The 27,298-nt window shown below is 48.4% G+C and overlaps 11 protein-coding genes across 11 annotated transcripts; 9 read left to right on the top strand and 2 right to left on the bottom strand.

Annotated features, from left to right (window-relative positions):
• Nucleotides 1-583: 583 nt before the first annotated feature.
• Nucleotides 584-5,720, top strand: LAJ45_01127 (uncharacterized protein; the record flags this gene model as incomplete). Its single annotated transcript, XM_046110725.1, has 15 exons — nucleotides 584-877; nucleotides 947-1,039; nucleotides 1,098-1,220; nucleotides 1,280-1,402; nucleotides 1,460-1,582; nucleotides 1,637-2,050; nucleotides 2,104-2,331; nucleotides 2,550-2,627; nucleotides 2,685-2,825; nucleotides 3,413-3,559; nucleotides 3,614-3,730; nucleotides 3,783-4,037; nucleotides 4,090-4,155; nucleotides 4,215-4,334; nucleotides 4,500-5,720. 15 exons carry the CDS (start codon nucleotides 584-586, stop codon nucleotides 5,718-5,720), a joined length of 3,543 nt encoding a protein of 1,180 aa, XP_045975903.1.
• A 3,264-nt stretch (nucleotides 5,721-8,984) lies between these two features.
• Nucleotides 8,985-9,467, bottom strand: LAJ45_01126 (uncharacterized protein; the record flags this gene model as incomplete). Its single annotated transcript, XM_046110724.1, has 1 exon — nucleotides 8,985-9,467. One exon carries the CDS (start codon nucleotides 9,465-9,467, stop codon nucleotides 8,985-8,987), a length of 483 nt encoding a protein of 160 aa, XP_045975902.1.
• Nucleotides 9,468-10,488: 1,021 nt separating this feature from the next.
• Nucleotides 10,489-11,241, bottom strand: LAJ45_01125 (uncharacterized protein; the record flags this gene model as incomplete). The annotated part of the gene is made up of 1 exon (XM_046110723.1): nucleotides 10,489-11,241. The coding sequence occupies one exon, from the start codon at nucleotides 11,239-11,241 to the stop codon at nucleotides 10,489-10,491; it is 753 nt and encodes a 250-aa protein (XP_045975901.1).
• Nucleotides 11,242-16,195: 4,954 nt separating this feature from the next.
• LAJ45_01124 (uncharacterized protein) lies at nucleotides 16,196-16,741 on the top strand (the record flags this gene model as incomplete). The annotated part of the gene is made up of 3 exons (XM_046110722.1): nucleotides 16,196-16,464; nucleotides 16,600-16,653; nucleotides 16,723-16,741. The coding sequence occupies 3 exons, from the start codon at nucleotides 16,196-16,198 to the stop codon at nucleotides 16,739-16,741; spliced, it is 342 nt and encodes a 113-aa protein (XP_045975900.1).
• A 1,200-nt stretch (nucleotides 16,742-17,941) lies between these two features.
• On the top strand, nucleotides 17,942-18,190 carry LAJ45_01123 (uncharacterized protein; the record flags this gene model as incomplete). Its single annotated transcript, XM_046110721.1, has 1 exon — nucleotides 17,942-18,190. One exon carries the CDS (start codon nucleotides 17,942-17,944, stop codon nucleotides 18,188-18,190), a length of 249 nt encoding a protein of 82 aa, XP_045975899.1.
• A 354-nt stretch (nucleotides 18,191-18,544) lies between these two features.
• On the top strand, nucleotides 18,545-18,883 carry LAJ45_01122 (uncharacterized protein; the record flags this gene model as incomplete). The annotated part of the gene is made up of 1 exon (XM_046110720.1): nucleotides 18,545-18,883. One exon carries the CDS (start codon nucleotides 18,545-18,547, stop codon nucleotides 18,881-18,883), a length of 339 nt encoding a protein of 112 aa, XP_045975898.1.
• Nucleotides 18,884-19,952: 1,069 nt separating this feature from the next.
• LAJ45_01121 (uncharacterized protein) lies at nucleotides 19,953-20,201 on the top strand (the record flags this gene model as incomplete). Its single annotated transcript, XM_046110719.1, has 1 exon — nucleotides 19,953-20,201. One exon carries the CDS (start codon nucleotides 19,953-19,955, stop codon nucleotides 20,199-20,201), a length of 249 nt encoding a protein of 82 aa, XP_045975897.1.
• Nucleotides 20,202-20,978: 777 nt separating this feature from the next.
• On the top strand, nucleotides 20,979-21,575 carry LAJ45_01120 (uncharacterized protein; the record flags this gene model as incomplete). The annotated part of the gene is made up of 1 exon (XM_046110718.1): nucleotides 20,979-21,575. The coding sequence occupies one exon, from the start codon at nucleotides 20,979-20,981 to the stop codon at nucleotides 21,573-21,575; it is 597 nt and encodes a 198-aa protein (XP_045975896.1).
• Nucleotides 21,576-21,965: 390 nt separating this feature from the next.
• Nucleotides 21,966-22,430, top strand: LAJ45_01119 (uncharacterized protein; the record flags this gene model as incomplete). Its single annotated transcript, XM_046110717.1, has 1 exon — nucleotides 21,966-22,430. The coding sequence occupies one exon, from the start codon at nucleotides 21,966-21,968 to the stop codon at nucleotides 22,428-22,430; it is 465 nt and encodes a 154-aa protein (XP_045975895.1).
• Nucleotides 22,431-23,438: 1,008 nt separating this feature from the next.
• On the top strand, nucleotides 23,439-24,313 carry LAJ45_01118 (uncharacterized protein; the record flags this gene model as incomplete). Its single annotated transcript, XM_046110716.1, has 3 exons — nucleotides 23,439-23,441; nucleotides 23,512-24,163; nucleotides 24,228-24,313. 3 exons carry the CDS (start codon nucleotides 23,439-23,441, stop codon nucleotides 24,311-24,313), a joined length of 741 nt encoding a protein of 246 aa, XP_045975894.1.
• A 1,576-nt stretch (nucleotides 24,314-25,889) lies between these two features.
• LAJ45_01117 (uncharacterized protein) lies at nucleotides 25,890-26,866 on the top strand (the record flags this gene model as incomplete). Its single annotated transcript, XM_046110715.1, has 2 exons — nucleotides 25,890-25,974; nucleotides 26,337-26,866. The coding sequence occupies 2 exons, from the start codon at nucleotides 25,890-25,892 to the stop codon at nucleotides 26,864-26,866; spliced, it is 615 nt and encodes a 204-aa protein (XP_045975893.1).
• Nucleotides 26,867-27,298: the final 432 nt, after the last annotated feature.

Genomic DNA, 27,298 nt, shown 5'->3' with positions numbered 1-27,298 from the left:
ATCCTCAACGCCTCCGCCGGCGAGGGTATCAGAGGTATCTATGCACTGTGCAGTTTGCTCGCAAAACCTCATCAAACCATTTCCGAGGTGATTATGGGGGTTCATAAATAGATGTAGCTCTTTACATGTATCGATAAAACCTTTTGTAGTTACATTTCAGTATTTCTTCACGTATGAGGAGGACCCCCACGTCTCGACAATCCCTGTATTATAACCCTGTTCGTATAAGTTAGAGTGGATGATCTCCATCGCGCAGCCCCCATAAGCGTATTCGGAGCCGCATGATCTAGTTTGAAACTCGGTGATGTCTTGTTTCCTCCTGAAGTTCTCTGAACTTTCCTCTCTTCCTTTTTGTCACCAACCATCACTCGCACCTCCGGATTATCAACTTGAGAGGACGACCTGTTTCGTCAAGAGGGGGTGCTTGGAGTGGCAGCCCAGACCTGCATCGAAATATATTCTTCTCAAATTATCTCATTTCTTTCCATCGTTGTGGTGTTTCACTCGTTCCATCCTGGCTTCAAGCCACGTGTGCGCGTTCATCACAAACTATCACGCAGGTAGCCAGGACACAGTTGCCACAATGTCGGGCAACGACCTCATCCCAACACTAACCCGCGCATCCTCAACCTCTCGCTACTACTGGCGCCAACTCAACCAACCAAGAATGGACGGTCCTTATCCAGTGATGCCAGCGGCGAACTCATCACAAGAGTCTTCCCGCTCAGGCAATCGAAGCCCATCGTCTGCTCGCTCGCGAAAATCACCCACCTCGAAGCAATCATTGTCTACGACACTGCCAGGCTCGGACTTGACGGAATCGCTGGATTCTGGTTCCTTGAGACGACCGCAGAATCGAGGGCCGAGAGACCGGTCTGTGAGTGAGGGTGTGGTGGTGTGTCCGTTTCTGGCCCTTGCCTGCAGAGTTTAGTCTAATAGGGAATAGTACTCGAGTAGAGGTAGAGGTTTTGGTCCCGGGAGACAAAACACATTCGGGGACCATGCCCACTCACTAAACCAAATGCCCCCTACCCAACACGTAAGTTTCATAGTCCTTCCAAAGTTTATAGAAATCAAGTCTGATGAGCTCGCTCTAGCCTGGAAGCCTAATCCACCCGCACTCATCATCTGCTTACTACAGCAAGGCTCAAGGCCAAAGGAACAGAACTCGCTCCGGGGAGCGTGCAGATGCGGCAAATGCCACGTACCCACCACGTCACGTATATTTGTCTACACAATCCTTCGTACTTTCTCTTATCTACTAATAACTCCCTACCAGATTCAACATTCCAATCCATCTCCTATTTCCGGGAGATATGGCAATCAATCTTGGACCCACCGGCCAGGGGGTGGTTCATCAGGCCCCGTGAGAGGGGGACGATCTGCGAATCGTTTTCGGGATGTAAGTAACCTGGTTCATAGCTACAATGGTCATAATTATACTAAGAGGTTTCTTCAGCCTCATATGCGCAATGCCCATCATCCTTATCCTTATGATGAAAATATGCATGGATATCGGGGTGAGCTAGACAGATGGCCTGATCGTATCAATGCTCCTCACACTATGCGTCCATTAGATAATGTACGTACATCAACTTGCTCTTCCACTATTATTAGGTTGCTAAATGTGCGTTAGACTGAGAGCTACCATTCCTCCGGCTCTTCCTCACACTACGACAAACATTCGGCGAGTAGGGGTAGAAGACCCCAATCCGAGGACCGAACCCCCAGGAGAGCCCAGGGCTATCGGACCGCTTCTGGCACAAGGTACCGGAGAGATACTGAAAGCTCAGACGAACATATTCGGGGTGGCTACACTACAACAAACAAAGTGAATAGCGGTCCTCGATATACCAACGCGAAGAATACGCGTGACCCGTGTTTCTCAGATAAAGTTGATACAAACGCTTCTAATAGTATGGGGGACCATGGTGCTCGCTATGGGAACAGGGGATCGTATGGCCGTCCAAGGTCTTCAAGTTGTGTAAAGACTAATCCAGTCGAGTCTGCAAGCAAACAAAATGCGTTCTCTCAGCAGGTAGGGCTGGAGGTTAGTCTTTTACTAACTTAATCATCCTGACAAATCAACTGACTCTACTCTAGCCCAGAAAATATCCTTCTTCGAGTATCTTCGCCCCTCCACGGTCCAGGGTATCACCGATCCCATCAAACGCACCATCAGATGTTGATTCCGCGGAGTACGAATACTCTGGTGAATCTTACTCCGAAAGTGAAGAATTAAATGAGTTCCCTCGCGCGGGAAATCTCACGCCAAGCCAAGAAAGCTACTATCTTCCTTCCGAAGCGTCCATGGATGCCATAACAGCATACGTAGGTGTTCAGCATCCCTACCATTCATGTAAGCGCATCGTATCAAGCTGACAATAAAGCAGGAGGAATATCGTCCGAGACAACTTCCGGTAGGTAATAGGAGAAGGGGGCGAAAGAATTCACGGGTCCCTACATCTAATCCTATGTACTCTTATCAGGATGCGCATGTAAGACAATCATCTCTAAATTGGCCTTCGTTAACTAATCCTTCTATATAGAATCATGTTGCACAAAGAGCTGAGATCGTTCGGACTCGTCGCTCAAGAAGCTTGGACTCCGATGAAGAACAATCATTAGTAAGTCACCGAGCTTTTGCTTTTCATGGTTTATTATCCCTACTAAGGACCTACCAGCGAGCGAGCCTTTCGCAGATTGGTTCAATGGAAGGTCAGCCGCCGGAACTAGTAGAGCAAGGTGACTATGGTCTGGATGGAGAGTACGCAAGGAATGCGTCTATGCATGGTACAGAACTCCCCAGGGACGAACTCCAGGCGGTACAACACCCCTATCGCAGGTACAGAGTCCTTGATAGATCGCTGGGTCCCGGAATGGGAAAGGAATCTAGAGTAGTTATTCCCCATCAGGAAGATTCAAACTAGTGTACAGCCTGTACCTAATTAAACTTAGTTCATTCGATCCCCCATTAGCGAAATGTCATTGCAGATTTCGCATGAAGCATGGTCGATTATTGAACTCTCTGTGGTCCATCAGGACAAAGCGGGCGAGTTTGTGACGGCCCCTTCCATGAGTGATGAAGCAGAAAATGTAGATAATCTTCATCCATTTTTCGTTTCTCCTGGATTAACGGGTGGTAGGTTTTGGATTGGTATGGGGATAAGCACTTGAGCAGCAATGTATATCGGGGTTCCACCCAATCTGAAGCCCCTGGTTTACAGGATATAGTACGTGTTGAAGAGTCATGAGAGCACGGATGTCCGCAGACTTACGCTTAGTTAGGACTATCGTGACCGGGGGCATAGAGCTGTTTCCGCACCGTGCTTTGGAACACTTCATTACGATGTACGGGACCTTCCACCTTCCCTCCTTTATACCATTACCCTACTGACAACGACACACTTAGGAGACTGCCTATGCTGAGGGAGGAACTTTCGACATGGACAACACTTCAATTGCTTCATCACTAGGACAGGATTCCGTCGAGGTCTTTCCCTCCTATCTTCTCACATCGAGAAAATTAACCGATTTTTTCTTCAACTATCACCCAGAAGTATGTAGGAGCCTAGTATCTTTCCAGATAACCCCCCAGCTAACAATGCACCAGACCCTCAACTACAGGCCTGGGATGGGCTTAGATCAGAACGACACATATTGCGAACAAATAGTGGGAGGAAACAGGAGTGATGTTGCGGAAGGTTATGCCAAGCCCCAAGAGCATGAGGTACCAATTCATAAACCCCCGCTTAGTGACCAAACCTTTAACACTCCCACAGCTCCACGACAACAACGACCCTTTCACGACCACCCTACTGAGAGAGAAAGGAAAGTCCCTCACAGAAATCACTCTAGTATTAACCCAAGACTCCCACTTTATTTCTTTCTTTGCCACGTTGCCAAAGTGTGAAACTAAAATAAGCCAGAACCTTCGTGCAAAGTCTGCTCATCGACGGATTGCGAGCGAAGGCGACAGCTCGCCTTACTTTATCGGGCAAGAGCCGAAACCTTACATCCAGTTCACTATCACACCTGTACGTATTCATATCATAAACACTCAGTGGTCTGAGACTCATGATGAAGCAGCAACCATTTAAACGCCCAAACGGCAAGCAAGGATACAAGATAACGGGTGTATTTGAGAGTTTTGAGGTTCGTTTTCTTCTCCGATAACCTTAATAAAAGTAAACTTTGACTGACAAGTGAGACAGGACAAAAGCCCCTCCAAGGTTCCACGCCCTCTAGTAATCAGGAAGGTATCCCTGCTACCTGCACCACCGCCGCCAGCTGCACACTATACAATGAGTGAATACGTCTCATATTCCATGCGTGTATGGATCTCTCCATCCCTTCCACTATATATCCAATTTACTAATAGTCCTTACGACAGAGAGCCCATACTCCGAGGAAGTATTGCTCAATTCAAAGCAGTTACCAAGACGAAGTAGTAACAATCCTGTACTATATGCGGTTCAATTGTACTAACTGCCTTCCAGTATCTATCCTCAGCTACTCCCGAAGGAAGTTCCTCTTCTGCCCGCCACCGTGGACTTTCCGGAGGTGCAGACAGCTATTACATGGAGTATGATTCTTTCGTTTCTAGTCCTACGACACCAACTCCTATAAGAGGTAGAATGTCTATTGCCCCTAGTGCACCGGCAGGGGATAGCGCTACAACTCAATACTCAGGAGAGCCAGCGATCAGTAACCTTTCACCACACGATACCGAGGAATCCCTTTCTCCGGATTTCGCGTGGGTGGTTGCCCGCCCCGCACTTACAACGGCACAACAAGAACTAGAAGTGGAACTTCGTGCAACAGCAGCAAGAAAGGAAAACGAAAAGGAGGAATTCTCTGTCGCCGCAAAAGAAAAAGCGGCCAGGCTTACTGCGGCAGCTACAAAGGCGGCCACAAAGGCACCGCCAAAGCATAGGTTGATTGATATCAGAAAGTCGCCCAGGAAGCGGCCTATCGAGGAAGCTGAGAAAAAGAAGCAAGGAACTAGTCCTTCGCCCAAGATATTTAAAGCAACTATCTTAGAAAAAGTTGCTGTCTTGGAAAAAGCTGACATGGATGATCGATGCCCGATCATGGGAACCTACACGGTCCGGGGAATTGAGCCCAACAAGGGACCGACTGTACTCTATAGCGCGCTACCTGCGGAAAAAGCAGGCTACTTAATGATTCCAGATATCAAGGAGTACTGCGAGAGCAGCGACTCAGACCAAGACGAAACCTCCCCCGACGCTGATACAAGCTTCGGTCACTACGCCGTGCGCAACCGCAAAAGCTACAACTTGCCGTTCGCTTCTCCCAACGCGAGTCTACCAAACCGGAAACCGCCCGGTGCATTCGGTGAAATCACATTCTCTCCTATAGGAAAGAGAAATGCGAGCGAAGGTGCGGGTGGAAGTCATACTGCGCGAAGCCCGCCAACCGCTCCGAGAAATGGTTGCTTCCAGCCACCAGCACTGTACCCAGAGGGTGCAAGCCTCAACGCCGATCAGCGCGCCCGCCAATATGAGTATCTTGAGCGCGAACGTATTCGTCAGGCTACCTATAGGAGGAATCCTGCGGTTTTTGGAGATGTCAAGGCTGTTGAAGATCAGAGGAAGGCAGTTATGGCGAGGCAGAAGGGCATGGCGCAGTGTAGGGTTTGCGCGAGGTGGAGAGAACCGGGTACTAGGTGCTGCGACGTGAAGGTTAGGCGTGAGTAAATCGGTGCGGAAGCTGTGGTTCGGGATTAGGGGTTCGGTTCGCCAATTATTGGAGGGTTTAAGAGCTAGGAGTGTGCATTGTCTCGGCATCACTACGAAGCCTGTAGCAGTATTAGCATTCTTTGAGGCTATTATCTTATCCTTAAGCCGGGAGTATCATGTCGAGGGGAAAGATCCATCTCTTTCTTGTTATTGCTTGTACTTTTCTTACTATTCCCCGACACCTGTATGCTTTAAAATAAACGAGTTTTGCCAGATTATTAGCCTATCCCCCCTTACACCTTTCCTTCTTCCGCGAAAAACAACAGGTGAGAAAATGCTGGCTTCTCTATTTGCTGTCTAAACGTTTCTTAGTCAACCATAACCCCTAAAAATCCCTATATATAACCACAACGACCAACTACGGATAAAGCGATCATTCTTCAAGAACTTCGGTGATGCGTAGAGAATCGAGGAAAAAAGAGCTCCTCCTAGTAGTTTCTCGCGACAAGATCCCTGGTGTTGTTTTTATCAACTCGAACCTCTTGACACGCTTCGGTACGCACGGATCAACAGTTTGCTAGTTCTGTATTGGTGGCTTTTTGGGTTGGTGTGGTGTGTGTCGATGTGGATGAGGCTCGGCGCAGGGGTGATGTCGATGAGGCTCAACTGCAGCGACGCTAACTCCATTAGTGGCAGCAGAGACTAGAGCGGGCGCGAATTTGACAAACTTGAAAAATTGCAGGAAATGATCATTGAATAACTGAGTAAGAGTTATACTTTTATTTGAAATCTAAACTCTCTGTGGTGGTTCTCACTGAATAACCTGGGTGTAATGATACTCGAAACACCTGATCAGGGTTTAATTTTATGAATATATCCAAAGGTACTAAATACGATCGAGTGAGCATTGTCTTTCTTGATGGTCTTAAACCACCTGAAGATATCTTCATAGAGAGGTCATAAAGTGCCACTAGAAAGGTTTCGCGCACCGCTCAGAATCGTGGAGTATCACTCGAGCTCTGGCGTTTTATGCCACAACCTTACAAGTACCAGCACCCTTTAGACTTGTACCAAACTAATTTTAACTGAATGTATCCTGTGATTAAGAGTTCGGTTCGTGCCGAAATCTCTTCCTAGTTGATGCTTATTGCCCCGCGGTGAAGAGGGCCGGCGGTGAGAGGAATTCCCAGTTAAAGAGAGAAAACGGATATAAATGATGACAGGGATGAAGAAGGGGCGCCAGAAGTCATTCAGCAGGAGAAAACGCTCTCGTAGTGGTGCGGTTGTCAGTTTAATTGGGTGCTGCTCTTGGGGGGGTATGTCGACCACTTCGATTCGTTATTCACCTCTCACTGCTCGGCCTTACATCAGCAGCTTTCATCGTTATCGAGCGTGACGATACCTTGCACGTCCTAGATTCTCAAAGACTGCTTCAGTTGATGATCAAGTGAATATATATCTATCAGGATAGTGAGTAGACGCGGAAAATATGCCAGTTGAGATACTTGCTGGCTCCTGACATATGCCTGTGCGAGAGTGATCATCATGAAGCTGGATATTAAAGCTTGCATCTGGAACGCCAAAGACGAATGGATTTACTAGAAAGACGATATGCCACAGAGTTGTGAATCAAGCAAATACAATCAACGTTGAAAACACCAATCCGGGTACTTATTCGGGAAATCACAGCACAAAGACCTCCGAGGGTTTTCTAAAATACGAAATCTGAGCAAAGTTGGGAACACAGTCGTAGAGAAACCATGATAGGCGTAAAACGGGTTGTGAACAATAAAAATGCATTAAATCCAGTAGCCCCCACTTATGGAAAGCGTGTTCAGTAACATGATAGATTCCCGTGTAGAGAGAGCCGCTTAGGCTTGGCAAAGGATACCCATACATGACCACTACATGAAACCTGACATTAAACCTCCATTCCAACAGGTATCCTTATGTATTTAGATGTAGCTATTCCATTACCGACAGCTAAGACGCAACCAAACACGCCATGACCACCTCGACAGCAAGGCTCACCAAAAACGACATCATTGACGTCACGAAGATTCCTTGGAGCAAGGTCTGAGCTAAGGGATTTTGAAACATATGGCGTGTATTAGATCACATTTGTGAGTCTTCACTCTTCATGTATGCAGAAGCTCTGTTAAGGATACGAATATATAGAGGACATAAAGTGCGTTGTTGCAAGCAGAGAGTGCCTAAACACAGCGCTCGTGGCGTTTAGAAATAGACTGCGGCCCACTACATTATTCTCAACCTTCACTGCTACCTTCCCGACTCTCGGAGGTGAGTTTCCGAATCGGGATATATCGTCAGCTCGGGGCATGGGGGACTGAAGGAGACATTGGCACGAGTCGGGGTGGGAGGCATGCATCGATTGATTCGATATCTAATGTGGTGTTTTCTAACCTTCTTTACAAAGGCTCCAATGGGCCGTGAGTTGAGACGGGCGGCCCGCGCTGTTGCTTGACGGGCCAGGCCGGGCCATAGGTTTTGTTCGATGGGCCGGGCCAGGTGGAGGTCAATATTTGGCCCGGGCTAAATAGGTAAGCCCGGGCCGTCGGGTTTCCATACAATTTGGGTTATTGAAAGGAGAATTCGAAGACATCTCTAAATATCTTACCATAAACCTCAAAGAGCGCTGTAGCATATTCCATATATTCTATTTGCAGCCAACACACACAGTATATTAAACAGAGGTGGACGAGTTACCATGGACAAACACCCAGTTCTCCCCACGAACACCTCTTTTCATGGAAGACCGGGCTATTTAGTTTGCGCCAGGCCGACGCTGTTTTTCAGTCCGGGCTGGCCCATTGAAGCCCTTGCCTCTTTCCCTATAGAAGAAACCTTATACCATTATTCTCATAAGGATGCCCTAGTGTTGGTACCCCGAGGACGCATTCAGATCGTAAAAGTGTAATAGTTGAGTCTAGGGTTGTTTGATCTGTACGGGGATCATCGCGATAAAAACGGAATTTGATGATAAGTGCGGCATAAAAATTGGCAGTATAATTAAAAAAATCTAAGAAATAAAGCAGATGAAAGAGCCCCTGTCAAGAAACTACGCTACCAAGCTGTATCGACTTGATATAGTGGAGGAAAGTACTCTTCCATGTCAGGATTTGAAATCTCCATTACGCCCCGCACCATTATCCTAAGAGCGATTGGAAAGGGCTGGAATAAACCGATACGCTATAGAAGGGACAGATAGAAAAACCTACCTTCTCAGATGTTGCAACATCCAGTTCCAACCCTTTCAGATCACTACTGAGACCTTCGAAACACCCCAAGATGAATGAGCCCACAAAGATGATACACCAACCCATACTTGCACTTAAGGAGTTGACCCACAGCTTCACTTCCAAGAAAGCAGGCATTAGCTGGCGCACTCCGAGCATCCAAAAGCTGATGACACACTGCGCAGCGCTTAGGTAGCCAAATTATTGTGCAGTGTTGATGGCGTGAATTAGCAGGGTCGCTTCGGGGTTCCGGATGGGCGTTGGGGTGAATGTAATCAGGTCCACGAGTAGTTCTAACACTTAGTGCATCACTGTGGAGGTGCGGCTTATCAAGGAACTGGAAAGCCGCTTCTGTTGCGATATGATCCGCATACAGTTCGGCGTCTGGTGCGGCGGGGGACTTCGGAATAGTGGCGGAAGGTTCCCTTATTGAGGCCTGCTTAGCGGTACTCCGTTGCTGATGCTCAATGTATTCGCTCCGGAGATGGAAATTCAGTGTTCCCCACATTTTATGACACAGGCGCCAGATATGGCTCCGTCGAATCCGGTGTAGGTCTGAGTGAACTCCTATGACCTGTCGTTGCATGGACAGTCCAGGTGGTGGCGGAGGAAAGAGACGATGATGATATTGTCCATGGTGAGTTCTCCAGGAAGAACCTTGGAGGGAAGGAGAAACATCTCCATGAAGCGTCTGTGAAGTTGAATGAGTCGTCCTTACTAGAATGCTTTCCTGACTCTGAGGGATGAGGTAGATCACTGCGTAATGTATGAGCGCACTGTCAAAGGTTGTGGCCGGGCGTTTGTGGTTTAGAGTTGAACGTAATGTGAGGAGGTGCTATCGCCGAGAAAAACCGCAGGAGTACGAGTGAAGGCACAAGACCCAACACACCGGGCGAAAGTATGATAAATATGGGAGCTCCATTGGTTTACGGAATTATACATGAGAAACTGAGTTTCCGGTTTGGTAGGGAGGCCCTCTATGTTGGTTCACTCCGTCATATATCTTCTAGCAATACATGTGCACTTGTCCTGGACCAAACTCGGCCAGGTTCCTTTTTTGTTTCCTATTTGATCAATTGAACTCTGCCGGATTATCGTGAGTGATGACAAGACTACACTCAATTTCTGGTTCGAGGCGATTGTGCATCTCCGCGGGTTCTCCAGTTATCGCAATACAGATTAGTCGAATCCGCGGAAGATATCAGGAGAGTTCGGACAACAAATAGTAAACACGTATTCTCCAAGCTGAAGCATTTGAAAAGACGTCCAGGATCTTTTGATATCTAGTTTGAAACCAAGGAAGAGGTACAGGAACGATAGAAAGTTAAGAATGTAAAAGGATATTTGAACAGATCGTTTCCCCGTCCCTCCACAGCAGTAGGCACGAAACCCATGGCTACCTGGAAACAAATCACCAGGCTGACCAAGAGCCATCCGTTATCCCGGTTTATGCCCGCAGTTAGCAACCGCTTGGACTAACAGGAACCTCAAAACCTGTAGAGAAGTCGAACAAAGCCTCCCATCACGACCTATTCTGGAATTACCTGCCCACAACAAACGCTCCCACCTCCAACCACCAAGAAACACGTCCGACAAAGCCCCACCAAGTACCTCATATGCGGCAACGCATTAATCGACCTCAGAACCATCTCGTCCTGTGGATCACAGTTGTCGTAGAGTACCAGCATCAGGACAAACAAGTTGGAATGCTCCGGGTAGATCGCATTGAGAATAAACAGATCACGCCGAATCTGCGGGAGGGGTAGGTAGCCATTGGGTAGCATCTGGAATTGGAATCTCGGGGCAGGCTGATAGCCGGGGGAGTAGAAGTCGAGGTGCTCGTAGTCAGTGGGGAGTGGACCACGGATGGCGCGGATGGCAAGCATGCGGGCTTGGAGGAATTCGTCGATTTGGGCTTCGACGGCGGAGTCGTCCGGGATGTCTGGCATTGGTGGAGGAGAGGAGCGGTAGACCTCTGTGTAGACCGAGCTGCTACTGCTGCTGTCGCTGGTGATGCGGTCTACGTTATCGCTTGCTATGTAGGTGACAGAGCTGTCGGAGTAAAGATCATCTGGCTCGGGGGCTTGTCCAATGGAGTGCTCTGTACCCTCGACTTTGATTTTGTCATGATCTTCAACGGTGACTTGATATGACGGAGGATTGTTGCCAACGGCCAGACGGAAAGATGTAGTTTGGGGGATATCTCTGTTGATGTTCAATGACCCCTCGGTTGTAGAGGAGGAACTCATGCCGGGCGTGCTTTGATCCTGAGGAGTAGACATTCTGACTTCTTTGGTCATCTGTGAGTAGACAGTGGGAAAAGAGTATGAAGAGGGAGGGGGATCATAAGACTACCTATTTTTGGGTTCCAGATAGGGTTAGAAGGGTGAAGTTGGTTTAGAGTTCAAATTTGACAGTACGGGACTGTGGAGGGTATGGGATCTTCCACTCGGAAACCTAGTTACAACTGCTGTGAAGTTGAGTAAGAGAAGTGAATCAACGCCTTTTGATCTTTGGAAACTCAAAAGCTCATCAAGGATAAGGTCCCCTCTTGCGTTCTTGCTCGCTGGTGCTCGTTGTACTGTTCTTAGAGGTCTTAGAGCACTAGAAAGATGAAGAGGAAAATGGAATGTGTGGGGGCTGGTTGTGTCAGGCAGTGCCGTTGGTGTTTGTGAGCTGGTTGAGGTGCACTAGTAGCGACTGGTTCCATTGCAATGTCTTTCAGCGGAAGCCGCGGGATACATGTGTTTATATTTTTCCCTACCAACCTATAATTCTTTTTCGGGGACATGTATCAAGAATGAGATTGATACGCTCGCTGTCTCTTCCGCTACCCTTTCTCTAGGACATAGAGTGAACTCAAAGGTTTTCTGGGCCCCCCGAACTTTGAGAACCACATGTGTATACGGACCTAATGGTAGCTGTGAGCAGCTCAGATAGACAATAAAACTAGGAGATGACGAAATCTGTGAAGCGAATTCCTTGAGAAAATAAAGATTCACGACGTAGGCTGATACCGAGCGGATAATTGCAGGAGTGCTGTTCTTGGTTCAAGTCGTTGCCAAGGCGCGCTTATACAGTTGTTGTCATCCTAGTGGCCAAAATAAGAAAATGTGACAAAAGAGTTCGGTACCCAGGATTCCCACATGGTCACCCACTGCAGTACTAACTAGGCGATACGATGCTTGGGTATGGCAGAGCGGACGGGATGCCCCATTTTCATCGTTCTATGACCGAACACATCAGGATATATATGTGTTAGCCCTATATACCACTAAGCTATACCTCTGATGTAACGAACATATAATAACCCTAACCCACCATACCAGCCATGGTAGCATCTTCTTTCTTGTGACTCCCACCCCGCTTTCTGGCTTAGGACGTGAAAGCGAGTGAATCTATACATAGATGTAAGTACTTATATGATCCTTCGGAACCCTTTCATTTTACGATCAGTGGTGTGAGATCGCGTTCTATGTCCACTGTTTTCCAAAATTTCAACGACTAGGCTGTTAAGGTCACATTACTGCATGTACGAAATGTTCGTACCGTCCTGCGTTTTGCACGACCGATAAGTTCAATAACTGACTTAAATGTATTTTCTTGAGATACAATCTCTTATTCATGATTTGCTCAGTATATAGATCAGGGCTCCCGTATTGGGCCCCGCCCCGCCACACTCGCAATATTTAACCTACTCTAATTCACTATCGCTTTCGTAGCAATCAGTCCTCTTTCTCCCAAACCATCTTTCCTTAGCAGCGACTTAACGGTCGACCTCGGGATCGATAGATAGGTCTCCGAAGCCGCCAGACCCTCTCACAACCCTCATACTCCGCAAACCACTCGATCGCCCCTCGCCACAGCTCCTCGTCGAAGATTTCTTTGCAATAGGTATACGACTCTACTCCAATTCTATATCCGTTGAGATAGGTGATAGAGTGAGGGTGGAACTGTGTCCAGGCGCGAATCGTTTCAAATAGAGCAGTCGTTATCTCACTGAGGTCGTTGTCAGCTTGTAACATCAGATAACCTTCAGCTTTCATCCGCTCATGAGCCTTTCCCACGTCTAGTGTATTATCATAGCTTGTTCTTGCGCCAATGCTCGCTACTTTGCCGAATTCCTTACATAGGCTACTAGCTTTCTTGGTGTATGAGAGGGCCGCACTGAAGTATTCCATATTTGTTAGTTGGATTTCGAAGTGCTGTTTCTGGGGATGCGGAATTGAGATGTGTTTAGTATCCGCAGTAGATAGAGCTGACTGTTTTTATCGGACGCCCCGTGGGGAAACAGATCATCAATTTATCCGCAGATTATGCAGGACCTCCGATAGAATGGCTGATATTAGTAGGCTAGATGATACGAGAAAAGTATAGAAAATTTTTACTTGACGATCATCATATTACCAACTGCCATAACCGCCTTCATAGGAAGATCAATGATCAATTGGCAAATTCACCTTGATAGAAATGGACACGACTGGCGCGTACCGAGGTTCGAGAGGCAACCCGATGTAGCCGACTTTTACAACACATAGTCTGCAAGACTGTATCAACAGATCGGTGTGCTTCTAGCGTCCCGAACCTGGGGTATCAAAAAATAGGTTTTAGATTTTGTTGCACGGGAGATCACAGCCACGTGGGAAATCTTAGCGAGTAGTTTTCTGTGTTGTTTCTGTGGACGAATAGTCATCCCACCCAAGTTCAAGTTCCTTAACACACTCCGATACAAATCCATGATAGCCGGATTGTGTTGGTATCCGTAGTTGTATTAAGTTGCTACATGGTGATATGGTGTGGTAGGATGTCGAGGCTCAACCAATGAATGACCGGTCGGCTTGGCCATCTCGACTGACATGTCATGTGCCAAGAATTTCCAACAGTAACAGTTCCTTTTTTCCTTTCTCTACTACCATGAGTATTCTACCGTTCCAACCAAACGTTTTTATAGAAAAATACTTTTCCGGATTACATTCAATGTTCGCCGCACTTTCTCCATGCTCCGGGAATAATCTAGCGCTACTTTTACAACGATAGCTTCTGGGTGTCTAGAAGAACCTACAAACGATGCTATAGTTTCTCTAAGGATAGCAAGGCGCACCTTCGAAGATTAGAAACTTTTGAGGATGCTATGACGGAGTTCAGTTTCTCCCTACACGAACGATTCCGGAGGTGTCCCCTTGCTCGTGCGCAAGTCTGGTTATTGAAGTCTGCTGCTAATTATGAAAACCTACGTCCAAGGTGAGATCTATCTCTTCCGTACTTATTGAACACTGGCTTTGCTTCACGGCATGAGAGCAGGGACGTCAATTGGCCATGGGTTGAGACGGGCGGTCCGGGATATTCTTTGACGGGCCGGGCCGGGCCATAGGTTTTATTTGATGGGCCGGGCCGGGTGGGGGTCAATATTTGGCGCGGCCTAAATAGGCAGGCCCGGGCTTCAAGGTGTTCATACAATATCAGCGGTTCGAAAGAGTGTTCACCGACATACATACATTTTTTACCATAAGAGGAGGCGAAAACTGTAGTATATTCGAGCTTATCTACTTTCAGCCTACCAACACAATACATCAAGCAGATGTAAACTAGTTCGCATAGACGAACACCCAGTTCTTCCTGACGATCACCACTATTCATGGAAGCCCGCGCTGTATATTTTAGCCAGGGCCTGGCCCCGGCTATTTAGCTTGAGCCAGGCCGTGGTTCTGATATCATGGGCCGGGCCAGGCCAACCTTATTTTTCAGCCCGGGCTGGCCCATTGGCGCCTTTGCATGAGATGTCATGACACCACACCAGAAGAAGCGCCCACCCACCCCACCCAATCGAGGAATAATCGTCTCATATTTGAGATGAACCACCCCCTACCGGGAGAAAGGATAACTAACTTCAACCCGCTTTCCTTAATCATTCGTCTACTGTATAGTCGTCCTACCAAGAAAGATCCCACTGTTTCAACATCAATAGTATGGTTGTAGATTTGAGATAAATACTATTGCTGGGAAGTGTTGATTGTACAGAAAGATGGGTAAGAACCCCGCTCTTCCTTTGTCAGCGTACCAGTAGACTAGATCTAACTTTTGAATTGCCAATCTCTTACCTCGGAGGTAACACAAGCACATGAGAACCGCAACACGCCGAGGTCAATAGCTGGGGGAAGCTATATCAAACGCGATATCATCACCAAAGCGCTATCTAGACGGTGGTCTATGGCGTGGTAACTGTCCAGGGGCCTGGCCTTGGGGTGGGGAGGGCTCGGTCATGAAGGTCCGCCAGTGAGGCGACGTTGCCGCAGCGGCAATGCTGAGGTTTCCTCTTTGGATAGCAGTCTCTCAAAATTTAATAAAGCCTTTCGATCTAGGCATTTGTGTTGCATTCAATCCACGCGTCAGGCATGGTATTGAGAAACCTCTTGGTTGTGGATTTTGTGAGCGAATGCGGCTCTGCCCAGGGCTTGGCATCATCGAGTGCTACCTCATGAGACGGAAGCTGCCGTGCGCCACGGGCGAATTGAGATACCTTGGCAGAACGCCAACGAAAAATAACTCATCTTTTTCAGTGCAGAGGAAACACAAGTGCTGTCCTCGATACATCCCTTCCTCCATCTTCAGTTCATGCCACTTGTCCGAGATCCGGAATGCCTGCGACAGTTCTAGTCATCGGATGCCGGCATATTGTTCGGTATGCAATTAAATTGCAATGGTATCGGATATCCCGGAGGCTATTTTGCAAGTCCTCCTAATCAACTATATTCCGAAAATGGAAGATATTGGTGGCGCTGTAAAGCCTACAAGTTTGGAAGCATCCAGCGACGGGGGAGCCAGGACAATTTCGAACGAATTTCTGACAGCTACAAATTTTAGCTGTGGGGGCGCTTTCTCCTCTTCCTGTATTGGACAACACAAATCGCCGATCTCTCTGAGGCCGGCCATTCAGGACTCTTATTTCAACGGGTGGAGCTGGATTGTGGACGCAGGCTCATTTGGTACTTGAAAGGACGCACCATTTGATATGCATAGACCCGCTGGTGAGTGCGTCCAGCATCCATCCACCTCCGAAGGACAGGATAGAATTCCATCTCGTTACCAGCGTCCGGTACTATTTAAAGCCGCTGAACCACCTCCAGAGACCGAAACCCAACCACTGGTATCCAACTACAAACCAGAGGCTCATACCTGAAACCGCAGTTTCATACACAAATCAGAGTTTCAAACCCAATCTTACATCACAAAAGCAAAATGTCTCCCAAATCTAGAATCCATTCATTGAACAACAAAATAGAGGCCCTTGGGACCAAACTAGCTCGGTATACAAACCGCCTAGACATACTCGAGGATACCCTAGTCATGGGCAGAGAGCGTGCCTGGCCATATGAAGTCGTCCCTGGCATAGACAGGGAGAAGAAACAGAGGGATATTGCGACTCTCAAGGACAAGATTTCCCGCGTGGAGAGCGATATTGAAAGATTGGAGGGTGAAGTTGTCGCAATTCGACAAGGGGCATCAGGGTCCGCAGGGCCCTCAGGGCGACTTTGTCGTTGATGGGGTGGAGAGAGGTAAGACCGAGGCGGGGACGGAATTACTAACTATTGCAGCAGGGAAATGAGTTTACTAGGTGGATGATTAATCTTGTCCGGCGATAGAGAACGTTGTAACGAGGAACAAGAGTTCAAGAGTGGGTCATTTGACACTTTCAGGTACGCATCAGATAACCGAAAAAGAAAAAAAAAAGAATGCTCTATAACGCATCGAGCCATCACCTTCAGCATCAGTACACACGAATAGAATTTCAAGCCTCTTTTCACCCGTCAGCTTTATAACAGATCGAACTCACCATAGTCTTCTTTCACCATCACATACCTTGAACATAACAATTAGGAATGTCTACAGCAAATAAGATTCGGTCGCTGCAGAGAAAGGTAACTGCTCTGTGGGCAAAATAAAAGCAGTATGAAGACCGCCTTGAGGTGCTCGACGGAATTCACCATGTGACTTCTACATCATTCTGGTCTTACGCAACTGGCTCTGCTAACGCGGAGAGAGAGAGGACAAGCCTGAGGGGCAAGATGAGTGATGTTATGAGCGATATATCAAGCTGTGAAAACGAGATCAGGTCAATTCGGGAGGGAGCTGGGAGTGGCGTTTGGCATAGTGAGGTTTGAACTGGAAGCGTAAGAGTCTTTTACTTAATGGATGGGTTCGATATGTCCCTCATGTGTGGCGTATGAGGTCCGATTGAGTAGCGTTTTAATGGGTTTGCGAATTAATGATAATACATCTGGCATTTAAGCCGCAAAAAACGCAGGGTTCAAATGGATAATGTGATCAATCCTTGAGGCCTACTTGAGGGACAAATGAGAAAAGAAGAGATATCAGTGCAGCCCCACCGAGCCCACCGCCAAAATTGTCCCGTTCTATGGAACTGAGTCGGGCCATGAAGACAGGCTTAAAAGAGAGAGGGAGTATGTGGTTTTGAAGGAGAAATTTGAGAAATTTCGGCGCGACATAATGAGCTGTAAGGATGAACATTGCGGGGACTAGAGAGGAAGATTCAAGGAGTTAGGAGATAGCGTATGAGGCAGGAGGGCGGCGAAGCTACTCACATCGGCTCAAGGGTTTAGTGGGTAAGTGTGAGTTATAAGGTGCGAGTGAGCTTAGAATATATGCTTCTTGCGAATCAATAAAAATAAACTCTGGTGTTGTGATTGCATGAATACTGTTCAATTGGCAGTGGGATCAGTACGTGAAGCCTGGTTCTCCAGATAACGATATTTCTGCCAAATAAACGATCAGCTGGAACATAGCTCAAATCACATGGCTACCAATTAACGGAAGAAGTACCACATTTCTAAACCTCCTCAAGGAAGGTGAACAATAGAACGGACGTCCTGTTCCCACACACCTCCTACATAAAAGCACAAAACCCGTCTCCCTCCATACTCCCCACCAGCACAGACCTACCACATAACTCCCACCCAACCCAAAATGTCACCCTCTAGCAGAATCCGCAGTATCCAGAAAAAGATGACCGCCTTCGAGGCCAAACACAAGGCTTATGAGGACCGCTTTGAGGCGCTAAACACGTCGATGGCTGGTCGTGAGCGGAGTAGATCGGATAGGGAGAAAGCTATAGGGCTGAAGGAAAAGATGAACATGGTCAGGAATGAGATTACTGGTTGTGAGCATGCGATTATGGCGATTAGGGAAGAGATTGCCAGGATTATATGGAGTTGAGTAGATGGTTATGTGTGAGAGGAGGAAATGTCTGATGGTTTGGCGGAAGAGTTTGGTGGTTTCGGGCAGTGACAGGGGAGGTAGGCTAGAATCTTGACGTTAATGATAATAAATTTGGTTTTGGAGGTTGCACAATCATACCTTGCGCTTCGCAATCTGTACGTACCTCAAATATGTTCGATAATGAACCCGGGGGTCGCGAGTAAGACCCTCACCACCGTCTCTCTGCACCCGCATGTAGAATAGAATGAAAGTCCTATTCCCACACATCACCTATATAAAAGCACGGAGGCCACCCTCCTCCACACACCACACTGCCACCATCCAGGAAACTCCTAATTCACCCAACCCAAAATGTCTCCCTCCAGCAAAATCCGTAACATCGAGAAGAAGATAATGGCCCTCAAGGCGAGGCACAAAGATTATGAGGGCCGCTTTGAGGCGCTCAACGCATCGACTGCCGGTCGTGAAAAGAGTGCATCAAATAGGGAGAAAGCTGTAGGCCTGAAGGAAAAGATGAAATCTGTCAAATATGAGATTCTAGGGTGTGAGTATGAGATTAAGACAGTCAGGGAGGGGGTGGGGGTGGAGTTTTGGGTTGGCTGCGTGGCTGTGAGACGGGGGGAGAGACGCCGGAGGATCTGGCGGATCGGCTGGGGTATCTCGGGTGTTGAGTTGAAGGTTAGGTGGTAGAATCTTGATGTTAATGATAATAAATTTGGTTTTTTGGGGTTCACAAACATACCTTGAACTTCGTAATCTGATCAAAACACGAGAATAGTTTCTCCAGAGCTATACTATCGAAAGAAAGAGCACCTACGACTATCAAGCACAACATCAGTAGTAGGTGGGTGGTATATCTCAAATAACCTCGATACCGGGCGCGTGGTCGACGACTAAGCCTCCACCAGACAACCCACCCCAAATACCACAACAATCAATAGAATGAAATCCATACCCGACTATAACCATCAGCCATTTAACCCTCACAATCCCCCAATAGCGCTGAAGAACCACCACTTACACCAGACCTCACAAGCACCCGTGTCCCCAGGACAATTAACGCGAGAAATCCAAAAAGAGATAGCCACCCGCAAGAAGAAACACAACAAGTATGAGCGCCAGTGCGAGGCACTCGAGGCATGCGTCGCCGCAGGCGCTGATAGGACCCTGTAGACAGCGAGATACTGCGCTTGAGGAAGAAGATGGACAATGCCAAAAGCGATATCGTGTGCTATGAGCAGGGGATTGTGGAGATTAAAGAGAAGGTAAAGGGGGTATCTTCTTTGGTTGATTTTATGGCTAGGAGGCGGGTGAAAATACTCGTGGGGATTGGGTAGAGCGGTTTGGTGGTCCTCGGTTGTGAGAGGAGGACAGTGGGGAGGTATGGGATAGTGTTCTGACGATCTTTTGGAGGTTAATGTAATAAAATTGGTGGTCGGGTTGCATGAACATACCTTGAACTTCACTATGTGTGATTAATTAGGGAAGGGAACATTTCCAGGTCCACGCGAGAGAGAGAGATTCTGACTGCCAAAAGCCAAGACCAGTATCCGAGTGATAGACCCCAAAACAGCTTGAATATCGATCCCAGAGGTGCCACGAGAATCCCCAACACCACCCACACCAGTGCCAGCATGCCCAGATAGAATTTGAATCCTTTTCCTGGATCCTAATGTTCCCGTCAGCCATACCTATATAACAGCCACTCCCCCCCAATAGTCTTTTAACAACCACCACTCCCCAAAATTCACAACCAACCATGTCTCCCGGAAAAGACATCCGCGCTTTACAGAGGAGAATAGCCACTCTCGAGTCCAAGCTGCAGAAGTATGAGGGTCAGGTTGAGGCACTGGACGCTTCCGCTGCCTCCGGCAGTGACAGAGGAAAGGTGGATAGGGAGAAGCTGGGGCTGAGGGAGAAGATGTGTAATATTCAATATGACATAAATAGCTATGAGCATCAGATAACGGCGATTAAGGAGGCGCTTATGAGGAGTATGTGGCATTAACTTACGACTGGCAGTGGGGGGGGGGGGGGGCGAGGTAGGGCTTTTGGCTTGGATGAATGGGATGGGGATGGGGATGGCATGGTATGAGATGGGAGTAAGTAGTCTGCTGATGTTTTTGAGAGTGAAAGATAATAAAGTTGGTGTTGTGGGATGATTGGTGTATTTTGAACTGGACAGCGAGCTTGATACGTGAAGGTTACATCGCATCCGGACACGTGTGAGGAAGAGAACTTGCAATTGTTCAATGAATTATGAATAGTAAAGTGATGCGTTTTATGGCAACATTGAAGGCTCGGGTGTGCTGGCCATACACCAAAGTCTTTACATTCTAGATATCCACCAGAAACACTACCTTTTGATAAGAATAGAACGCCCCGATTGATTCGTCATTAATAAATGTATTCTCCAATATGTCGTGTGTGGAGTTTATACCAAAGGCGATATGCATGCTGATGCCCCTGTCTTAGCTTAAAGCTCACGATCATTCTTCTAAAAATTCCCCAATGTCTCCCGGAGCTATTATCATCAGAAACTGGGTTGGCAGCGAATATAGGTTTCCTTTAGACTACCTTTCTCCTTCTGCAGACTGCATATATAACCGCCGCCCCTATTGCTTCTGCGACGCCATAATGCAGAATGATTCCCAGCCTGTCCTCTCCCTCTCCCGTCGATCCTGAATTCTCAGTGCCACTGGTCCCGAAATGATCCCACCACCCGGCCATGTCCTGCCTCCCCGCCCCCACTTGAAACAACGTTTCCTCAATTTCAGGTTTCGGAATGCGAGTTGTTATCGTCGCAACGCCGAGGCACCTGTTGAAAGCCTCGGCGGGCTATATTACATGTCAGCATTTCCATTTCAAACCACCTGTCGTCATCATCATCAAACTAATACTATCCGACTTCATCAACACCATCACCATCACCATCACCGTACCCATCTCCGCATCCATCAATTCCGAATCCCCACCTCCTACACCCCCCCATCACCGCCGCTCAAGTATCTCTAGCTCCCGAACACCTCAAACACCTTCCCCCACCGCCCCCTCCCTGCCCTCTCCTCAACCCACACCAACACAAATGCACCACTTCCTCGCACTCCCCCTCCTCCACCTCCAATCCCGCCGCCTGCGCCGGCGCCTCAAAAGGCTACAGCGAAAGCTCTCCCGGCTCGATGAGAAGATCAGCGAATACAGCAGCCACCCGAGCAACGACGAGCCGAACGTAGTGATGGGCATCGCGATGTATGAGAGCAGAGCAGAGTTAGAATGGAGGATCAACGATGCGCGGGAGGACCTGAATATTGTGCGCAGTCGCATTATGACAGTGGAGAGTGAGAGGGTGCGGAAGAGGGACGGTAGGTGGCTGGCGAGATGAGGCAGTACGGGGGGTGGAGACGGAGGGTGCGGGCTGCGATTGTGTCATGAGTGGTCACTCGGGTTGGGTGGTGGGCTGAGGCAGTCGGTGGTTGGGAAGTAGAGGGAGGGGAAAGAGGAATTGTGTAAGGGAGACGAGAATGTCTGAGTAGTGGTCCGTAATTACTCTTTCGTAGTTGAGCAGGGAGTCCAGCTTGGAAAAAGACCCACATTTCCTCCCCATTCTATGGTGCCGTCAAAAGACGCTACGCAATATCCGCTCTAGCGTGTAAAACCGGCCGTATTTATAGCCCGCTCGTCCACCAGCCAAACAAACACTGTTACAGAACATCACTTGTTAAATCCAAAGCCAGAGCAAGCACATCACCACCAATTCCACACAATAACAAACATGAACAACCCAAACCAGCCCGCGCCCGACCAACGGAAACTCCACTTCCGCCACTACGACCGCACAAAATTCACCATCATGCACCTCACGCTCGTCATCTACAACACCCTACTGACCATGGTGACCAACACCGACATCCACGACACCGCCCTCGACAGCAACCGCTTCGAGCTCCTCCACGCACTCATGCAAACCCTCAACACCGAGCACGAGTCCTACAACCAGCAGCGAATCCAGCTCTGGACGCTCTACGGGATGTCCTCCATCAGGAAGTACCGCCGCAGGGAGACGGTGGCCCGCGTGGTGTGGGACGCGCAGGTGGCAAAGAAGCAGGCGGAGATTATGGCGGCGTCGGCGCAGTTGGCGGCTAGTGGGGGGGTTGTGCTAGCGCTAGGGCTAGGGGTGGCGGGGGGGTGGAGGGGGTTTAGGTTGAAGTTCTGGAGGGCGCCGCGGTGTGGGGGGTAGGGGTGGAGGGTGGAGCGTGGAGGGTGGGGAATTGTGGTCTTTACGAGTATGCTTTGTTACTTGTGGCTGTTGGTTGTGTTTACAGTAGTCATGTGGAAACCAGCTCGTAGAGGAATAAATGTCAAAGTTCTTCAGGCGGTGTTTAATGTTTTCGTGATTGTGGAGGTGATGTGTGGTGGCTGAAACCAAAGCCATAATCAAGCCCCGCCCGCCACTTCCCGATAAACCTTCCTGCAACGTGTCCACACACACACACGCACAGGCACACACACTCAGCCACACGCAGCAACACCTACCTGCTACCGAGTGCCACGCATCACCACCAACGTTGGGCACGGGCCATTCCACTACCAGCCTCACACAGACTCAGATTGTGGTACGAACGCTCGAGCCCTGTTTAATAGAGCTGAAAATAATAGTTTCGATATGTTTTATCATTTTTAGGCACGAGCTCAGACCGTTGTCTTTGTTACGGTATCCGAGTTTACCATCATCAACACATTGTTTACGTCCACAAAAAAAAAAAAAAAACAAGTTTAATCAAGCCCGAGCTTCTCCAATACCAGCCCGAGCTCGCAGCAGTGACTACTCTCCATGAGACGAGATATCTTGAAGTCCCCTCCCGAGAGCATTTCGAGAATCGTGGCCTCTCGATACAAGGATACGGTCGGGACCGAAAATCTTCGGGCATGCTGTTTCGTGACTGCCGGTTGCTACCGCTATCTAGCGGGGCCCCGTTACCGTACCTGCTCACCCGGGCCGGGCGGTGTTCTCGATATAAGGATACGGTCGGGACCGAAAAGCTTGGAAAGGATATTTCGGGACTGCCGATTGCTATCACCCCGTTACCGTACCTGTTCAGCCGTGCCGGCCGGTGCTCTCTATGAAACGAGAGGTCTCGGCGCCTTGTCTTGAGCAGCCTGACGCCAAGTATTAGTATTCCTGGCCCCGAGGCCGGTTTGCAATGCCAGGATATACTCTACTTGCAGCACGGGTGTTGTGGAGAGAATGGTATACTTCTCCCTTGTCTCGAAGCGTGTCGTGGAAAATATGAATTGTGTTAACGTGTTCGACTGTCTAGATATACGTGTGCGAGGCCTCTCTCGTGAGTGAGCATTTAATGGATGCTTCCATCCTAGAATGGTCTTCAGCATCCTCATCCATCGCGCGAAAAAGAGCCAATAGAAGCATTCCCGCAGCTGCTATATATTCATTACTCATTCCCGTAGCTGCTATATATTCATTACTCATTCCCGCAGCTGCTATATATTCATTACTCATCTCCTCCGCAATACTCCCACTCCTCCACATTCTATTCTGCTGCGTGCCGCTATTCTACTTCATTGACACACCGCTCGCTGTGCAAACCTCCTCATCATCCCCGCACCGAGTCTTGTACCATCCGGCTCATCTCACAGCTACAAAGATCACCCACGTATCCTCTGTCTCCACAATGTTCAACCCAACTATGACCGCTGAGGAGTTCAAGCAGACCATGGACACTGCCCGCGAGGGTGTCCAGCAGCTGGCTGTGGAGAAGGAAATGGTTAGCCTGGAACCGCACCATGATGAGCTCACGCCAGAGTACGTTAACGCACACATGGCGCTGTTCAAACGGCTCATTAAGATCGTTGATAATGTGCTTTCTGTCGTGGAGGACACAGATGATGTGATGGAGGGAGTGAAAGAAAATAAAGAGGGTTGTGCTGAGTCTGATAACGAGATCGATCCAGGTAATTCAGTAACCATGAGATGATCGAAAGTTGTTGAATACATTGCTAATCTCCATTTACGCAGACTTGGACCACTCAGACAACCTGGGGAGTTTGCAACACAAGGATGAAAACACAAAGCTATGGGGGTCAAGCTGTAATACGATATAATGCGGCCGCATTGGTTTGATGGAAGCGAATCTTCCGGTGGACTTTAGGTTTTCTTGACACTTGGCAGACGAGAGACATGCACGATTTGTAGTGCGTGTATGTAGATCCTTGTGGTGTGTTGTATTATGTCAGCAACAATTTAATAAATCTTTGGACAAATTCATCTGTTGGCGTGATCACTGGGATACGGTGGGCGTTTGTGTAGATTTGTCTATGGTCAGAACCGTGAGGATAGATGTTAGCAGGATTATCAACGTGAGAAGATGTATTTGTGTAAGCCCCAGATCAGGAAATACTCGCATTCAGTTCTCCAACCGTTTCTCAGGCCGGGATTTGTATTTGATACGTGAAATCTTCTCCACCCTGTTCTTATATATTCTCATCTCAGTCACCGAGGAAGTCGGCCTCAAGCCAAGAGGCGTCTCCCAAATTATATTCAGACAACAAAGGTCCAGAAACACCCCCCCCCCGCCACTTGTAATTATGTTCCACTGCTCTCACCGGGATTCTAATGACGGATCCGACAACTGCAACCGCCAACTATCTGAAAATGTCTCATCGAATAGTATTCAGAACAACTGGCGTTCTCATGAGAGGTGTTCACGATTCTATGATTCATTGTGGAATAGTGGGGCGTATCTTGCTGGGTTGGGTTTATAGAAGAACAGGGTTAGGGTTCTTGGTGTGATGTGGATGCGTAGCATTTCTATCCGGATAGCCAAGGAACTCCATAAGATAGTTCTTGAAAGAGTAGATATACTTGATTCACCGCACAGAGCCAGTATACACGCTTACAGAAAGGTTGTGGTGTAGTCTCCTACGCCGCCTAGCACTCTCTTTATATTGCACCGTCGTTCTTCCGTCGCTATGTATATCCCCGCAATGTGCCTATTATGTAGGAGTAGTAAACTATACACACACCTCATCGTTTTGAATCTCTTCATATGTATCGAACAAAATCTGAATATATCCCAGGTTGTACACATCACCCTCGGTACCCCCCGCTCCCCCCTTTCCGGAATATGGAAAGTCCACTACCCACCCGCCCTATCACCGCCAGCAACTCGCCGCCGCCGAATAGGAAATGATCCGCATCAAGAAAGACATAGGAGGAAGAACTGATCCCGACGCCTACACAGAGAGCTAGAGGGAGGCCGTTGGCGAGCATCTCACCACCGCCAAGGAGGCGGAAAGGCGAGGCCCGGGTTATGATAACAGCTTGGCACTGGAACCTCCGCCGAGGGGATGTCGGTGGGAGTGTGAGCGGGTTGCGAAGCGCGTGGAGAAGATGAGGTGGGCGCCGTTTAGGACGCGGAAGGAGGAGGGACGGCGGGCGTGATGGAGAGCTTTGGGGGCGGACAACGGCGGGGCTGTGCTATGGCATCTGATTAAGGAGTAGAAGTACTGTACCGACTGGTTTTGTAGTGGCTCGGGATTCAGTGGGGCATTAGTGATTGTGAGGTTTATAAATATCGTTCTTCCCGGTTGCAATACTCAAAAACAACCATAGCAGTCCTCACCTTATCCCGCTGTGGTACACCATACCCAACTCACAGAACCACCACCAAACCGAACAATGCCCAACGTCCCACCCACCGGATACACGCAGTGCACCGTCCCACTACTCACCATGCAGCAGGTCGCGCACCTAACCCAGGGGCGTACGTGGAAGGCAAAAAAGAGCTCATCGACGAGTGCTTAAGGTGGATGGTAATGATCAATGTGTGGTGACCGATAAGAGAGGCAGGAAGGAGCGCTGTCTGATGCTTTATGAGTTGCCGTGTGAGCGGTGGGAGAGGCGCATGAATAGGTTGACAAATGTACGATTTAGCCTGCTGTAGTACTGGTATGTTGGGGAAGGTTAAGGGCCATGACTTGCTGTAGAGTAGAAGGGGATTCTGGGGGTTGGGACATCCTACACTGTGTGTAGAAAGGGAAATGGATGACGTATGGACAAGGTCTAATGGCATTGGAGGGATGTAATGTACTGTAAATCTACATGTGGTGTTCCGTAGTTGCATAGTCCTAAATAGAATTCCACTCATCTGCCGTTACACAACCATCTTTATAAACACCCTCCATCTCAACACCGCAGCCCAGAAGACAAAGGATTCCTCAGCATCCCCTACCACATACACTCCTCTAAAGAAAGCCTACCCCACCCCAACCCAACACAAAAACAAAAACCCAAATGTCCGATACCCCACCCCCCCATACACACGCTTTGCCGCCACCCCCATATCCCCACAGGACCTCGCCGCCGCCGAATCCGAGCTCCACCGCATCAACAAAGAACTCGAAAGTACCGCCGACCCGGAGGCATACGTCGAGAGCAAGAAGGAGGTGATTGACCAGTGCCTGAGCGTCGCCTGCCACCATGAACACGCTGCGATTATCAGGCGGCGAGGCCGGGAGGAGGTTCTTCCAACGCGGTACGAGTGGATGTGCAAGTACCTGCAGCAGCGCAAGGATCGGATGCAGGAGAAGATAAGAAGGGGTGTGAATGGGGTTGTGACGGGGGATTTGCTTCGGTATGTGTATTATGCGCGTTGATAAGTAGTTAAATCTAATTTGGATGTACGTTTTCTGTATTTTCTGATTCGCCGCGAATAATATGTTTTTCTTTTGGGCAGACATGATATATCTCAATCCATGCAGATTGCCTCCGGTACATGTTTGGCCACACTCCTAGATACTGTTCACGACGGTGAGACTTCAAAGGTGCAAATGGAAGATGGGAAACGAGGCCCACCGGTAATATTTTTGGATGGAATACCAGGTGGATGAATGGGCGCTTGTAGAGAGCTCTGGATATCAGACTTCTTTCGGTTGTTCTATTACTTGGGGCAATCCCCAAATGCCATTGAAAGGATGGTAGCATTCACAGCAGGTCTGATCTTGCACTTTCAAAGTATCGAAACCCTACATCGCCTCATAGATACCTTCTGCTTTACCAACACCACCTCAAATACAGAACAACAAGTA

The sequence above is a fragment of the Morchella importuna genome (assembly GCF_003444635.1).
Source record: "Morchella importuna strain M04M26 chromosome Unknown Morimp01GS002, whole genome shotgun sequence".
NCBI classification, from domain to species: Eukaryota; Fungi; Ascomycota; class Pezizomycetes; order Pezizales; family Morchellaceae; genus Morchella; species Morchella importuna.
Note: the sequence above shows the minus strand (reverse complement) of the source record. Positions and strands in the feature narration are given on the sequence as shown.